The sequence below is a fragment of the Camelina sativa genome, chromosome 11 (assembly GCF_030686135.1).
Source record: "Camelina sativa cultivar CO46 ecotype springtype chromosome 11, ASM3068613v1".
NCBI lineage: Eukaryota > Viridiplantae > Streptophyta > Magnoliopsida > Brassicales > Brassicaceae > Camelina > Camelina sativa.
The window spans coordinates 40538456-40555146 of NC_141890.1; the positions used below are offsets into that span (position 1 = coordinate 40538456).

General features: G+C 35.9%; 3 protein-coding genes across 5 annotated transcripts; 2 read left to right on the top strand and 1 right to left on the bottom strand.

Moving 5' to 3' along the window:
- Nucleotides 1–655: 655 nt before the first annotated feature.
- LOC147935217 (uncharacterized) lies at nt 656–1523 on the bottom strand. Its single transcript, XM_087472906.1, has 3 exons — nt 1206–1523; nt 973–1050; nt 656–895 (listed from the first exon to the last, which is right to left on the bottom strand). Exons 1-3 carry the CDS (start codon nt 1521–1523, stop codon nt 656–658), a joined length of 636 nt encoding a protein of 211 aa, XP_087329032.1.
- A 5390-nt stretch (nt 1524–6913) lies between these two features.
- LOC104725540 (UPF0725 protein At3g19520-like) lies at nt 6914–8391 on the top strand. 3 transcript variants are annotated; one of them, XM_087476002.1, is made up of 3 exons: nt 6927–7170; nt 7290–7577; nt 7682–8391. In XM_087476002.1, exons 2-3 carry the CDS (start codon nt 7320–7322, stop codon nt 8081–8083), a joined length of 660 nt encoding a protein of 219 aa, XP_087332128.1. In that variant the 5' UTR covers nt 6927–7170; nt 7290–7319; the 3' UTR covers nt 8084–8391. The 3 variants fall into 3 exon arrangements, with proteins under 3 accessions (XP_087332127.1, XP_019088006.1, XP_087332128.1); XM_087476001.1 differs by having other exon boundaries at nt 6914–7577; XM_019232461.2 differs by having other exon boundaries at nt 6922–7577; nt 7922–8391.
- A 1199-nt stretch (nt 8392–9590) lies between these two features.
- LOC104725541 (uncharacterized) lies at nt 9591–15225 on the top strand. Its single transcript, XM_010444210.3, has 21 exons — nt 9591–9664; nt 9736–10517; nt 10722–10808; nt 10919–10987; nt 11108–11240; nt 11323–11369; nt 11451–11537; nt 12002–12063; nt 12265–12307; nt 12411–12491; nt 12577–12690; nt 12887–12992; nt 13074–13137; nt 13336–13378; nt 13476–13724; nt 13815–13976; nt 14073–14207; nt 14303–14452; nt 14553–14639; nt 14726–14794; nt 14911–15225. Exons 2-21 carry the CDS (start codon nt 10386–10388, stop codon nt 15010–15012), a joined length of 2022 nt encoding a protein of 673 aa, XP_010442512.2. The 5' UTR covers nt 9591–9664; nt 9736–10385; the 3' UTR covers nt 15013–15225.
- The last annotated feature ends 1466 nt before the right edge of the window (nt 15226–16691 follow it).

A 16691-nucleotide genomic window follows, 5' to 3' on the forward strand; every position in this document is an offset into this window, starting at 1 on the left:
GCAAAAACATTTGCATCATGACTGAACCAGGATGTCTGAGTCTTTCATTTCATATCTTAAATGTACTAGTAAATGTAACATAAGATGCAAACTTATTTATTTTTGTGTACTAAAATCCAGAGGATAACATTGGCACTTCTTCCAATATATGTTTCTCCTCAGATGTTATGCAAAGATATTCAATGCCATTTTTATTCAGAGTCTCTATATGATATCCATTTCTTCGGATATCTCTGAAACTAATCAAGTTTCTCTGAGACTTAGGGCGGTATAATGCATCAATTTCAAAATTTGTCCCCCTTGGCATTGGAAAATTGACTTTTCCAGAGCCTATAATAATCTTTGCATTACCACATATATTGCTTACGCTTCTAGTGAAGTCTTTTATTTTGAGAGAGGAGAAATATTTTTTCTCTTTAAGTATTGAGTGCGTTGTAGCACTGTCTGCTAGACACATATCTCCATCCTCAATCTCAAAATTTGACATTTTCTGAGATAAAATATTTATAAAATAAACATTAATAAAATAACATAAAGTCTTACAAAAAGGTTTATTATATATTACAATAAAACTACTATTCAAAAAGACATTTTATAAAACATAAAGTACATATCAAACTATGACAAAACATATTATGGATATGGCATATCGGTCTTATTCACATGATTTTCTGTTTTCATGATAAACGAGAAAATCTGCTATATCGAGATGGGGTTCATTGTTTAGACCATGGAAAGAAGGTCCAACTTCATCATAGATGAGGTTAGTCTCAACATCCCTTTCTTTTGCCTTTTGGGATGCTTGGTACAGATCTGCCAAATGTTTTGGAATACGACAGGTCTGATACCAATGTCCTTTCATGCTGCATCTATAACAAGTACTTTCACCTTGTTTCTTTAAAACGCGACCAACATTATTGATTTGAAAATTTTTGTTGGTTTTTCTTGCGTTGAAGTCATTAGGAGAGAGACCCCTTCCTTTTCCTCTTCCACGACTTTCTCCACGACCATGACCACAGCCTCGATCACAACCACTTTCTCATCCTTGTCCTTGCCAATTATTATAACTGGATGTAGCAACATTCACTTCTAATTTGATGATTTATCATCACGAGCTCATTATTTTGTTCAGCAACATGAAGAACTTGCATTAATTAAGAATATCGAGTATACCCTCTTTCTCGATATTGTTGCTGCAGGAGTACATTTGAAGGATGGAAAGTTTGAAATGTTTTCTCGATCATATCATAATCGGAAACTTCTTCTCCGTAGAGAGCCATCCTTGAAGTAATTCTGAACAAAGCGGAATTGTACTCACTTACACTTTTGAGAGCGATCCAGAGATCTGCAGGATTTTCTCTCGTGATGTATTCATTTTTTAAACCATCATGGAGATGGTGACGCAAGAACATCATGGTTCTTGCTTTTTTCTCTTCTAACCCCGTTTCTGACGGATCGAAGGTTTTGAGAAGCCCATTCCCTTTCAGATAGAATTTTACATCTAACGCCCATGTAACGCCCATGGAAATAGCTTACCAGATAAGGTGCTCTCGTAGCCAATTTTTCTGCTTTTCCTGCTTTGTGGATGACAAATGCTTACCATGACGAAGTTAAGGTTGCGAAGAAGATGCACCACCTTGTACCTCTTCTTCTTTCTCAAACTTGTCCTTTTTCACCACTTCTTCGTTCTTTTCCTCCTGACATTTCACCTTAGTCGCCGCTTCTCCTGCACTAGTCTGAATCTGAGTATCCTGCATTGTGGTCTCTATGACTACCACCACTGTGTCGACGTTCTCACTCGCCGACGACGAAGAAGAAGAATCACTTTTCCAGTCTACTTTCTTTTCCCTTTTTCTCTTCCCTCTATTCTCCATTTCTGGGTACCAAGAAAAAGATAATAGTCCACAGAGTCAAAGAATCTTCATATTGCACTTGAAGAAGAGAAAATTTGAGAGAAAACAAACAAACCCAAAAGAAAAACAAACAGTCTAGGGTTTAATGGGGGGGGGTTTAGGGAAAAGTTCACTAAAGAAAAAGTTTTGCATACTGTAGTGTGTTGCGTCGTACATACTTTGTTACTGTACGGTTTAGCTATCAATAATTCCTGGTTCACCAAAAAAACACCTTGTACCTCATCTTCTTTCTCAGATTTGTCCTTCTCAATGTTCTCACTCGTCGACAACAAAGAAGAAGAATCATGTTTCCAGTCTGCTTTCTCTTCCCTTTTTCTCTTCCTTGTATTCTCCATTTATGGGTGTAAATAAACTAAGGAAAAGACATAGTCGAAAGATACAGAGTCAAAGAATCTTTATATTGCGTTTGAAGAAGAGAGAATTTGAAAAAAAAATAAACAAACCCAAAAGAAAAAAAAAAACAATCTAGGGTTTAATGGGGGGGGTTAGGGAAAAGTTAGTAATCTACTAATTAAATTACTAGTCATCCCCTAATATACATTAGTAATCCACTAATTACATTACAAGTCCTTATACTCCTCAATAAATTCGGCTTCAAATTCCTCTCAATAAGTAGGATTTGAGAGAGTTTACTTAAGATGAACAAATTAGGAAAACAAACCAGAAGATGAGTGTGAAATAGCTTACCATATAAGGTACTCCAATAGCCGATTTATCTGCTCTGTTTCCTGCTTTGTGGATGACAAAGGCTTACATGACGAAGTTCTGGTTGCAAAGAAGATGCACCACCTTGTACGTCATCTTCTTTCTCAGACTTGTTCTCTTTCACATCTTCTTTGTTCTTTCCCTTCTAAGATTTCAGCTTAGTCGATGTTTCCCCTTCACAAGGCTTAATCTAAGTATCATTTGTCATGGTCTCTACGACCACCACCACTGTCTCATCATTCTCACACGCCGACAACGAAAAAGAAGAATCACTTTTTTGGCCTGCTTTCTCTTCCCTCTATTCTCCATTTCTGGGTGTAAATAAACCACGACAACGATAACACCCCGAGGATACAGAATCAGAGTATCTTCAGATTTCGCTTGAAAAAGGGAAAATTTGAGAGAAAACAAACAAACCCAAAAGAAGAAAAAACAATCTAGGGTTGAATGGGGGGTTTGAGGAAAAGTTCCCAAAGAAATAGTTTTTCTGGACTGTATTTTGCTGCGTCATACATATTTAGCTATTGTACGGTTTAGCTATCAATCATTCCTGGTTCACCCAAAAAAAGGTTTTCATCAATCATCACCCAAATAAATAGAAAAATCTGAAGACGAGAGAATTTGAGATTTTTGGATGAAAGGGAAAAAAAACCAGAATCAAACTTATAAATTCTAAGCCGAATTTATTGAGGAATATAAAGACTAGAATGTAATTAGTGAATTACTTAATTATCATATATGTAAAGGTAAGGTTTTCTCTTTATTGGTCAATTTAACATTTAATTTCTAAAAATAATATATTTAAAAAATATAATAATATACATTAATCTATACTTTAAATTTACACTTTACTACTAAATTGTAACTGAAATTACATAAATTCATAGTAACTGAAATTACATAAATTATGAATTGACTACTTTTTCTCCATTCATGTTCATTCAAACACACTATAAATTGTAATTGTAACTCTTCTAGTTAATTTATTTTAGAAATGTAACTTCCATCCCTTGAAATCCCTTTATAACCATTCTCATATCATCATCCACCATATCTCAAATTCTAAATATTTTCTTTGTTTTGTTTATGTTCTTGCATAGGTTTAAAACTCATGATAAAAGTGTGATTATATAGTTTGTTAGATATATTTTATATTGTATTCAATTTTATTTCTTGTTATATATTTTTTTCATCGTTCTTTGTCTTCTTATTATTTTGAATTTTCAGTTACATATGTATAATAAAATTTTGGTGGCTGTAAAAAACAATTATCGGTGTAGACTCAGAGAATCTTTAGATTTCGCTTGAAGAAGAAAAAATCGAGAGAAAACAAACAAACCCAAAAGAAAAAGAAAAAAAACAATCTAGTGTTTAATGGGGAGGGGGTTTGATGAAAAGATCTTATAATACTTGTTGTATATCAAAAAAACCAAACCCCCGACTCTCCTAGTCTCCTTAATTGGCCCCTCCCCATCCAAGACGTTATGATTGTGTAAATTATGTTAGAGCTAGCAATGCTGGATCCTTAACAAAGTTTCTTAGGAATAGTTTAATTGATATAATTTTTAACAAATTGTTAAGCGAAGAAGAAACTGTTAAAATATTTGAGTCTAATGGGAGATCATAAACTTGAAAAAAATAAGACAAGAAAGAGAGATACTCACATGTTGCGGTTGTGATTTAAAGTCTTGTACGCAAACTTCACTCAAGGACACAAAGTGAAACACAAATCAATCAATAAGTGAAGAACAGAAACCGAAAGAAATCTTAAACTTAAACAAAAATGAAGTGAGCTCACCCGTTTATTGCTAGTAACAAGCTCATATGAGTGATTGGCAGCTATGATGTATTTTAAGTTTGGGAATAAATCTTTCATCTATATCTTTCTGACTTTGTCTGGTTTGGGACTAAATTTTCTATCAAGTTCCAATGGTCATTTATGTAACCAAATACTGTATTGAACAAATTGACTGCTCCAGATCACTTCACCTAATAACCATTACCATCGGTTTCCTGACATTACTTGGTTTAATAACAGCAAATTAAAATTAGCTGATTTCGTTAAAATAAATCAGTTTTTATTACTAAGAAACTCTTAAGAAAATTACTAAGGACCATGTTTAAATTTTAAAAGTTTAATGAACAATCCAAACGTAGAAGAAAGGACGACGACCTATTCGTTATTACTTATTTATATTACCCATCAGCCTATGTTCCTTTTGAATATACATAATTAAATAACATTTTAAGTAATGAAAGAATACTTTAGACAATGCATAATTAATTTTACTTTATTTTAAGCCTTTACCACACGCTAAATCGGCGTTAAGACCGGGAGATAAAATTAGTGATAGTGAAAAATACACTACAGATTCTCTTGCGGTATAGATTATTGGTCAGTTTTGGACATTTGAACACAACGTCTCATGACACGTCGTGGTCACGCACATTTGAAAGATATGTTTAAGGTTTTTTTTTGCTCAACATCAATTTTTCATTAACCAAAATGATAAAAACCAAATCAAATGCACATTACATTCACCTCTAAAAATTTGGACCAAAACAAATGCAGTGGTTGATCAAGTACAACCCTGAAACACTAGGCGGATCCAACACTATCTAATCGAGAACCATTGCATTTTTTAACTACAGCGAGATAGATAACACACCACGATTCGGAGTGAAATAATATCTTAAACCACCTAATTAACTTAATGACACGAAAAAAAATACTAACACAGAGGAGGCTAAAACTAATACTGAAAAAAGATCAATCCCAGCTATGAGAACCTCTTGATCGACATGTAGAACTTATCCCAATAGCTTCAACACCCAAAGGCGCATCATCAGAAGAGCTTGCTCTCTTCAGTTTTCATTGTTCCGGTCCTAAACCTAAAACGGACAATATATCCGACTGAACCCAATCAAGAGTCGTGAAGTAGAACCGGCGAAATAGATGCTTCTCCTAACTAGCCATATAATAACCAGAATGCTAATCATCTAAAGATTAAAAATTGAAGCACAGATTAGCATATCATCACCTCACAGTGCAAATTCTAAGAGCTACAACACGTCCGCCATGTTTCGAGGCACACACCACACCTTGGTCGGACTGAAACCAAACGACATCGCGCCTTGCTGCAATACACCGTCGTGGTTGGAATGAGGGTTAAAATCTGAAGAAGAACCCCAAACCCGACCGCTGAAGCTCGTCAAACAGAAGCTTCATCCCTCATTACTCACCGGAGCCAACAAACCGCTGGAGACAAAAACGGCAAGCGAAGTCACCAACCCAGATCCACCGAATCTGGCCATAGATTTGACGCTGTCCTCACCAGCAACCACCACCCGGCGGAGCTTCGCTTCAAGCGCCGAGATATCGCCGGAACCACCACCTTCGAGATACACCCAACCGACGGCGAAAGGATAGCAAGGAGCGGGAGAAGACAGGAAAGAAACTACAAAAAAAAACTAACGGACGGAGCCCTTTTCGGCGCCGGAAAGGCAACCGGAGAGGCGGAGCGAACGGCGGCGACTCTCTCTCTCTATAACGCACTACCTCAATATGTTTAAAGTTTTTTAAAAACAGATTATGGTCAGTTTTGCAAATAACTCAAATTAGCCTTATTAATTATATATATTTATTTATCATTCTTGTAGTAAAAGCTAGAAAGAAAATAAAATATCAAATTATTTTTTATATAGAAAATCCTTAAAGTACATATTTGAATTAATTTGTAAAAAATTATGATTTTATATAGTTATATGTTTTTTTTTGTTAAAGGAGGGATGCAACACAAACTAATTATATAATTATATGTTGAATCACAAACTAAATATAATGATAAGTATTCTAAAATAAATGTATTAGGATGTTGTTGGAGGTAAGAGAGAGTTAAAAAAAATTGATTTGATAATTATATCACAAAAATTTCCTTTTTATATATTCCCCTTAATTTAAGTTACATTGCTAGGTTTAGTTATATTTTTTTATCCTTATAGTAAAAGCTAAATAGAAAATAAAATATTAAATTGTTTTTTATATTGACAAATCCTTAAAAGTACATATTTAAAATAAATTTAAAAAAGTTTTTTATATAATTATATGTTGAATCAAAAACTAAATATAATGATAATGGTTCTAAATTTAAACTCAAAATTTAACAAGTCCTTATATATATAAATTGATTTTATTTTGAGTAACCGATAAAATAGACATTGGGCCAAAGGCCCAAAAGCATCACAAACGATAAACCTAAGTTTTTTATGTATGATCATCATAAAACCAAACCTTCGACCTAACGCTAACGAATCGAGAGAAGAGAAAAGCATCGACGTCAACCTAAGTCTGAGAGAAGAAAAACAAAAAGAAAACGAAAAGCATTCGCAAATCGTCGATCGGAGAAGATGACGTCTCCGTTTCCTTTAGAATCTCCGACTGCCGAGTCTGTCCGTGGGCAGATGGACTCTTGGTGTCGGGGGCAGATGGACTATCGGGATCAAGTGAGAGAAGCTGGGTTTTTCGATTTGGAGAAAATCTCAGTATCACAAGGTACAACTGGATTGATGCCTTTCTATTGTGATCTTAATTATCCTCATCCTGTCTTGGTTAAGCGTTATGCTAGATTGGGGATTGATCGTTACAACATGTCCCATGGGACAAACTTGCAGCTTCACCACCTAAAGAAGTTCAACAAGACAATGAATTGTCAGGCCAGTTACTACATTACTTTGGCTGCTTGCGATCCAGCAAACATTGATCCTGCTTCACTCGTTACACTTCAGGTTGGAGTTGCTGAAGGATCTAGTACTGCCCGTTGCAGTTTGAATTTGTCGTGCTTTATTGCTAAGCCTCAAGGTACCCCGACTGACCTCCTTCGTAGTTCTGGAATGGTGGATGATAAAGTCCAATTGCCTTGTTGGCCGTCAGATTTCAGTGATACTCAACGATTTTACGAGGTACGTACACACTAGTATTTTTCACTTTTGCAATTACCTTAAGTAGCGTCTGATCTATGTTTTATTATTTTTTCGTCTGATCTATGTTTTATTATTTTTTGTAGTTCAAGGAATCAGAGTTGCAGTCGAATGATTGGATTCGCCTATATTTGGAACTTGCCCTTTGTGCAAACGACAGGAGGATTGAAGAGAGCGAGCTGTCCCAGTTGCAGATTATCAAAGTTGTAATGGAAACACTTGATGAGCCACTCCAAGCCTCAGCTGCAAATGTCTATGTCTACATCACGTTTAAGGGCTTTGCGTTGGCTCGTGTTGGTGAGATTGGTGAGCATGTTGTACGTAAGGTTATAGTTAGAAGAGCCTTCAATGACCGTACTGGATGCTTGACTGCCCATGGTGGGTATGGCTTTTCCATTGGAGAAGTAGCTGAGGAGCATCATGTATCCCGCCCACGCCATTATACTGAACCAGGTGCTCTCATCCCTGACCAGGATCCTAGTAGCTAGTCCACCACCACTGAGGAGTACTGTTTTCTCGAGGAAGGTGTCTTGTCTTGATTGACTATCGACAAGATCCTGATAGAATCTAGATGGAACCTTATCAGATCCATTGGGAAGATATCTAATCATCAAATAAATATCCCAAGTTACTTTTGCCTTGTGTGGATTTGGTTTCGTTGTTTGTTTTTTTCTCTCTCTTTTCAAGTGTCTATTGTTTTTGAATACAATTTAAGTTAATCATTATTGATGTCTTGTGCCCATTAATATAAACTGATGTCTTGTGCCCATTAATATAAACTGATGTCTTGTGCCCACTAATATAATTGAATGATGGAATACACTCTTCTTGTCTTTACTAGAACGCTTTAGTTGTCCTTTTTTTTTTTCCAGGCAATTTGAAGACTTGATCTTGGTTTTGTAAAATTCAGATCAATTTTGTTGATGTTGAAATGGGTTTTGTTGTTGTGATGAATTGCTAAGTGTTTGAAGTTTTGCTAACTGCTTCTGTTTCATTCCTTACAAATTAGCTTTAAAAACTCAAAAAGCTTGGTTTAGTACCTTTGAGTTTGCTTCAAAGGTTTTGCTTCGGCCTTCAATTTTTTTTGTTAGAAAGGCGATTTTAGAAATCTGAGAAGGTTCCTTTAGGATTTTTGTTGTTATGATCATTATATTATTTCCGCCATATAAGCTAACATGGAGCGTTTTTCTTCGGATAAGAAGCAATTCTTTTTTTCTTTAGGATACAAATTTAAATTAGCTTATGTATTTTTTCATGGAAAATGGGTTTGCTTTTCTTGTTTTCTTGGTTGACTGAAGTTATTTAGTATTTACATATGTTTGTTTCATATCTAGTTTATCACTATGAAGGGAATCTTATAAAGGTTGCTTAGAGCATTTGGCTCAATCCTCTCGTAAACCAATCTGCAAAGCACAGTCATCAAGTCATTAGATGTAAGTGATCCTCGTACAGTCGTACTTGGCCGGAATCTTAGGGCATTGCAATTTCGTAAGCAGTGTGAGTGTGTAGCCCGCAACCATTTTTCCATATTACAATGCAACAGACATCACTCCTTACCTCATCAGGAAAATCAAGGTTCCTCTTGTTCTTCTCTTTCTCAGTGCTCAGTTAGATTTTGTTAGAAGCAAAAGCTTCTTCCTCTTTTACAGAACAGAACAAGCGTTTACTTTGTTGTTCTGTTTTAGTGAGACACTCGGTTTGTAAAGAACAAAATCAGAGTAACAGAAACTGACTTTTTATTGATGAAAAACTTTTGTCTTTATTAGATAGAAAAAGAAAAACAATGACCTGTGTTACGACAATACAACAATGAGTTTAAATAGACTTCCAACAGATTCGAAAGTTAAGAGCTGTGACTCTTATTTCTTGTGACCCTTAACTAACAGACACGACTCTAACACCCACTCCCCTTAACAGACACGACTCCCACTTGACTTGTATAATTTTTATTAAAAAACAAAAAACTCAATTACAACTAAAAAATTTGTCTTATCTGCGATCTTAGTTTGCGTTTTTGATCTGATATGCAGTCCATCCAACTAGCTTACCATGTCACAAGCGATTGAAAGGTAAAACACCCGAGCCTTCTTCTTATTACCATGATTCTTCTGTTACTGATCCATAAACATTCTCTATACAGAAAGTGACGACAGTAAAGCCGTTTATGTGGAAAGGAGAGCAACGTCCGTGTTATCTATTTGCTCGGAAGTTTAATCCTGAAACTCCTAATCGGCTGATGTACCTCTTCCCTAACTACACCTCGCTGGTTTGAAAGGCTTATCGGATTTTCTCTAATCTCCTGTTTGGTCATTGTTAAGCTCCTAACCAAAGCATCCGCCTTGTGATAAATACTCGGACCGTTCATATTGCTGTGATTTAAAGATGGGTTTGACTTGAAAAATAAAAAAGTCCATTAGTAATGACTTTCAAAACAATCAGTAATGCTTTTCAAATCCACTAATGACATCCAAATCCATGTCCAATGCATTTATAAAACCATAGGACTCTGAAATCTACTAATACTTTAAATCCATTAAAAACCTTTGTTGAATAACACTCCCTAAGGTAACCCACAATTCTTTTCAAAATTTAGAAATGAAACAGAATGGGCCTTTTCGGTAATATAGGGAGATGGGCCTGGTCCAGGATGTTACTCGTCTTCGTCTTCCTTTTAGTAGAAGTGTAGAAGAGAAGAAAGGGCTACTTCCATTGGTAAATTTTTTGTAATCATCGCTCTTCTTCTTCGTTTCTCTCAGCCTCCTCCTCCATCCATTCCGAAAGCTCACAATTATGGGAAAGAAGACGAAGAAGCCTGGTAAAGGAAAGGAGAAAACCGAGAGAAAAACCGCCAAAGCAGAGGAGAAGAAAGCTCGTCGAGAGGGCAAAAAGCTCTCTCCTGAAGACGACATCGACGCCATTCTCGTAATTTTTTACTCTCTCTCTCCCTTCAGATTCTTATTGGGTTTTGTGTATTGGTTTAAGCTTAGGAATCATGAGTGTGTTGGGTTCTACTCTGTTCTTAGTTTTATGGAGTATGTATTGATTAAAAGATACTTCTTTTACTAGTATAGATTGCAAACCAACAAGAAAAAGGTAACATTTTTGTATTATGTTGTTGTTTACCAGTTGAGCATACAAAAGGAGGAGGCTAAGAAGAAAGAGGTCCATGTTGAGGAAAATGTGCCAGCACCATCTCCTAGGTCAAACTGCTCGGTTAGGCTCTCTTACTCTGTTTATTTTTTTATAAAGATTGAAACTTTTTTGATCTAAAGCTTTTGAACCTTTTTCCAAATCTGTGCTGATTGATGAGATTATTTATGCAGCTTACTATAAATCCTTTGAAAGAGACTGAGTTGATACTCTATGGTGGTGAATTTTATAATGGCCAGAAGGTTAGCTTTCAAAATTTGGTTGCACAATCTTTTTTCTTTCAAGTTTTCGTTCCCCTTGTAAAGAGAGCGTTTTGTTATGTAACCACCATATGATACAAACTGGTTTTCATGTGATTGCAGACGTATGTGTATGGTGATCTCTACCGATATGATGTCGATAAGCAGGAGTGGAAGTTAGTTTCTAGCCCCAATAGTCCACCTCCTCGTAGCTCTCATCAGGCAGTTGCTTGGAAGAATTATCTCTACATATTTGGTAGATGAATGACATTGAATGATTCTTTTTGCATCTTCATTCCTTTCAGTCCATATGCGTAAGTTCCTTTTTTATTGATTAGGTGGTGAGTTTACATCTCCAAATCAAGAGCGGTTCCACCACTACAAGGTGAGTAATATATTGCTGTGTTTTGCCAGTCTATTACTATCTCTTTTTTCTCATCATTTAACCTTGGGTTTTAATTTATAGGACTTTTGGATGCTGGATGTGAAAACTAACCAATGGGAACAGTTAAATTTGAAGGGATGTCCTAGTCCACGTTCTGGTCATCGGATGGTAAGTCTTTGATGCATCCTGACCAATGTGCCTTAAAACTAAACAATGTTTGTTGCTAACATACTGCTGGAATAAGTATATAGAGTCGGACTTTGAATAAACTACTCTCCTTCTAGCTGAAACAACAGTTTTCAGACTTTGGCAGTACGTCGAATTAACAAGCACTGAGGCTAGTATTAGATATTTAAGACTGTAGAGACTGTTCTTGTAGTTTATACATCAATGGTGGGAATCTGGAAAGGTTGTCTCCTGTTTTCTGCTTAATTTTCGAACTTATCTTCTGTGATGTATAGATAGCATTTTGCGTTCTTATCTTCTGCTTAATTTTCAAACTTATCTTCTGTGTTGAGTTGTCTGCTTAGTGGAATTGTAATTTCATAGTTAATCAATTCTTGCCTCCCTTCTAGTAACCAGCCCATTAAGTTCTTATCTTGCTTTTCTTACATCTTACTTTATTTTTCCAGGTATTATACAAACACAAGATTATAATTTTTGGTGGCTTCTATGACACTCTACGTGAAGTAAGGTAGTAATTTACTCATTCCGTTAGAACTATGTCAGGATCTTAATGTCATTTCTTAATAAGAGAGAATAGACCATGTAAACCTCTTCTAGTAGCTCCAACTGAATTAGGAGATTAATGTGATTGAACATATGGTTTCTCTAAGCTTTTATTTGATGTAACATATTGATAAGTTGATCTCTGCTATCCACTTCTCGTTGGCAGGTATCACAATGATCTCTTTGTGTTTGACCTGGACCAATACAAGGTAAACCTACCTTCCGTTGCAGAAGTTTCCATCCCATTTCAATTCTTAGCTCTGTGGAACTTTCTACACCTTTTAGTGAATATATTTGGTGTCTCTTTGATAGTGGCAAGAAATCAAACCTAAGCCTGGTGCCATGTGGCCTACAGCTAGAAGCGGCTTCCAGTTTTTTGTTTATCAAGATGAGGTCAGTTTACAGTTCACATGTCTATATCATATTCTTCAAGTCCAAGCATAACCATTTATTTATAGGAAATCCTTTCATGCTGCAGATATACTTATATGGTGGTTATTCAAAAGAAGTCTCATCCGAGAAGAGCTCTGAGAAAGGAATTGTTCATGCAGATTTGTGGTCTCTTGATCCCAGGACTTGGGAATGGAACAAAGTATGTAATTCTAGATGGCATCACTTTTAGAGTTACTTCTTATACTCTTTACATGATAAAACTAGTATCACCGGGAGAGTGATACCCACAGTTAGTTCATTTATGTGTTGTAATTTCTATCAGTTAGAAGTATTAACATCCCAGTAGTTTTAAATTTTATCTTTCGTTGTCATGTAATGATTCTTGCTGTACTTAGGTGAAGAAAATTGGGATGCCTCCTAGCTCCCGTGCTGGATTTTCGGTATGTGTCCACAAAAAGCGTGCTTTGCTGTTTGGGGGTGTCGTGGACATGGAAATGGAAGGTCAGGAAATGGTTTTCTAGTGTCATTTTTCTATATCAGAATCTATAACTTAAACTCTTGACCTCTTAATTTTTTTGGCAGGTGATGTGATGATGAGTTTATTCTTAAATGAACTCTATGGCTTCCAGTTAGATAATCGTCGGTGGTAAGAATCCAATTGATGTTGTTATTATGAGCACTGAAAACTATGAAGTTTCTCTCAAATGTACTTTTTACTATTTAAATTTACCCCTGCAGGTTGTAAAAATTTTAGCTATTTTGAGATTCTTAGTTCTTAAAAATATTTTAAGGTTCGTTAGTTTTTCATTTTGTATCACTGACTCTCAGTTTCTGTGGAGTTCAGGTACCCAATAGAGTTACGAAAAGAAAAATCATCAAAAGATAAGGTACGACTGCATCTACTCTAGCTAGATTTTTATTCCGTGGGAGCCTTATGGTTAAGACGTTTCAAATAAGTAGAATACTTATCTTTGTTTTTTACAGGCAAAGAAGAATATAGAGGCAAAACCTGTGGCATCTAATAATGATGATGAGATGGATTCAGCAGAAGAAGATGAATCATCGGCCATGATTGAGCAAAGCGATGGAGTAGGCTCCTCGGATGGGATATCTGAACGTATGGCAGCAGGTCTAACTGTTCATGGAAATAGATCTAATGCTGAGTCTGATAAAAGTAAGAGTCTACAGAAAGCAAAAGCTAGACTAGATCCTCAAGTTTCAGTCTCAGAGGAGGTTTGTTTTGGCAAAATTCATTAACATTGTGTACCTTCAGTTACGAGCATTGGTGTCATCTTGTAAATCGTTGCATTTATTCCCTTGCAGGTTGTAAAACCATGTGGGCGTATCAATTCTTGTATGGTCGTTGGGAAGGATACCTTATACATATATGGTGGCATGATGGAGATAAAAGATAAAGAAGTTACTCTTGATGATTTGTATTCGCTCAATCTTAGCAAACTTGACGAGTGGAAGTGTATCATACCGGTTTGTTTGACACCAATCTTCATTTTTCTGTCTTTTGATATCAATTGATAAGATATTGTGCAGACAATAAGTTTCTTTGGTATGTCTTTACTACAGGCGACTGAAACTGAGTGGGTGGAAGTCTCAGATGACGAAGAAGGGGACGAAGACGAGGATGAAGATGATAGTGAAGATGAAGGAAACAGTGAAGAGTCTGATGATGAAGATGAAGATGACGATGAAGAAGTAGAGGTACTATATGGTTTTGCTACTTTATCCCTCTTTGAACCTGGAGTGAGTCTACTCTGTGGCTATAATTGACTTTGTTTGGTTATGTTAAATCTTAGGCGATGGATGTTGATGGATCAGTGAAAGTGGGAGAAGTTGTTGCAATGATAAAAGGAGAAGGAAAGTCCCTTCGAAGAAAAGAGAAACGAGCTCGGATAGAACAGATTAGAGCTAATCTTGGACTCTCAGATTCACAGAGAACCCCAGTGGTAAAATTGGCTTCGGCGTTTCCTTTTTTTTTTTCTGTTTACTAAGAAGGAGATTCTTTTTGAAGCTCAAAATTTGGTCATGTTGTTTGTCTTTGAAAAGCCTGGAGAAACTTTGAAGGATTTCTATAAGCGCACAAATATGTACTGGCAAATGGCTGCCTATGATCATACCCAACATACCGGCAAGGTATATTCTTCCATCTTGTAGCAACATTGTTCTGTTCTTGTCATAAGTCATGACATTATATGATTCACATGTAATTGGCATTGTAGGAGCTGCGGAAGGATGGTTTTGATCTCGCGGAATCTCGTTATCTGGAACTGAAACCAATTCTAGATGAGGTGAGAGTTTTATCACATGACATCAGTCTCTCACTGTTTCTTCTCTTTAAATCGTGTAAAGCCTGGCCAGAGTTATGGTGATGTGTGATAATAATGGTTGAATGTACAATTTGCAGTTGGCAATACTTGAGGCAGAGCAAAAAGCTGAAGAAGCAGAAGGACCTGAGGCTAGTAGTAGCTCTAGAAAGGGAGGCGGCATTGCAAAGAAGAAGAGATGAGGTTATTAACAGCCTCAGCAGTTATCGTTATTTTACAGTCAAACATCAGTTTTGAATAGACTCATCTTGATGAGGCCACAAGTGTGTAACATTTGTTAAAATTTTGAGGAGAACTGCAAATTCCTACATGTACTATGGCGATATCTGTTATCATTACAATTACTACACAAACGAACGACTAATTTAGCCACAAATAAGTTTTTTACGATCAAACGACTTCGTATTGAGTATTTGCAAAGGAGACTGACTGCCCATGGAGAATTTATTGTTCTTTCGACTTTTCTAGGAACCGGTTGGAAAGTGGATGATATAGCAAGCTGTTGAATCAAGCGGTAATTGCTAGGCTATTTCCAAACGAGATCAGGAGTAATCCTATGTTCAAACCAAAAGTTATTCAAGAACAAATCCAGCAACGTTGGAATTTAACTGCTTCGCACAAGTTCTTGCTGCTCATTCTCACACTTGGCCACTGTATTTTAACCCATTTCCCTGAACATCCACAACCGCAATAACTTTAGGAATTCAATGCTACACTAAGCCAAACCGTTGACAGCGCAAGAACAACATCAATCACTTTCTTATCACTTCCAATCATAATAATCCCCCACATCCTAGCTTCAAAACAGTTCCCACATACCAAACTAGCCAGTTTAAAATGTGAAAACCCTATTTTTTGAGGCAGGCATGATGAACCCACAAATAAAGTGAAATAATGGTTTTTCACGAATATTAGTGAATTAAAAAATAAAGTGAAATATTCAATTTGACAATTTTTTTTAATCTGTTTTTCACGAAAACTCATTATTTTATAACTTATGAAAAATTAATGAAGTAATTATTGTCTTTAAAAAGACACATTTAAAAATTAAATTATATGTGAGAAGTATTAGCAATTCAAAAAAGTATGTTGATTACTAACTCATTATTAAAATTAAAATAAACAGAAAAAATTATTTTCTCCCGTAAGTAGCTTGGAAACAAAACCCCTGGCTAATTGGTGAATAATAACACAAATGCGGTCCATGAGTTAAATTTCTTCTTTAATTTCATTAATTGGCAAACAGATTTTTTTGTTTCTCTTAAAAATTGCAAATTATGTTCATTTTTTGTGAATGGTGTAAAAATCAGTTTTTTGAAAACCACATTTAGAAATCCGCACTTGTAATGTCACCATTCATGACCTTACATGTTTTGGTGAATAATAACACAACCGCAGTCAATGAGTTTAAAAATTTTCTTTGAGAAGTGCAAACAGATTTTTTTATCTTTCTTAAAAAACTAAATTTACGTTAAATTTTTATGAATGGTGTAAAAATCAGTTTTTTGAAAACTACACTTATGAAAACTACTCCTATGGAGATGGAGACTGATGCTGCTACTCCTATGGAGACAACTCCTAGTGTTCTACCTAAAGAAGAGCGGCTGAAGCAACTATGGGAAAATATAAGGCAAGAGGGCCCGAGCCGGATAGAAGAGACAGATATTGAAGTCCTTATTGGCAAAGAGATACTTCGACAAGTAAAAAGTCGCCCTCGTCCAATAGGAGGTCCTATTTTCGCGTGTTCAGACGGATACGTTCATAATCTTGCTTGGCATCCCAAGGAAACTCCTCCTATTGTGACTGAACACAGTTGGCGCGGAAATTTTGGTCCCATCAAAGACCAGAAGAACCATCTACT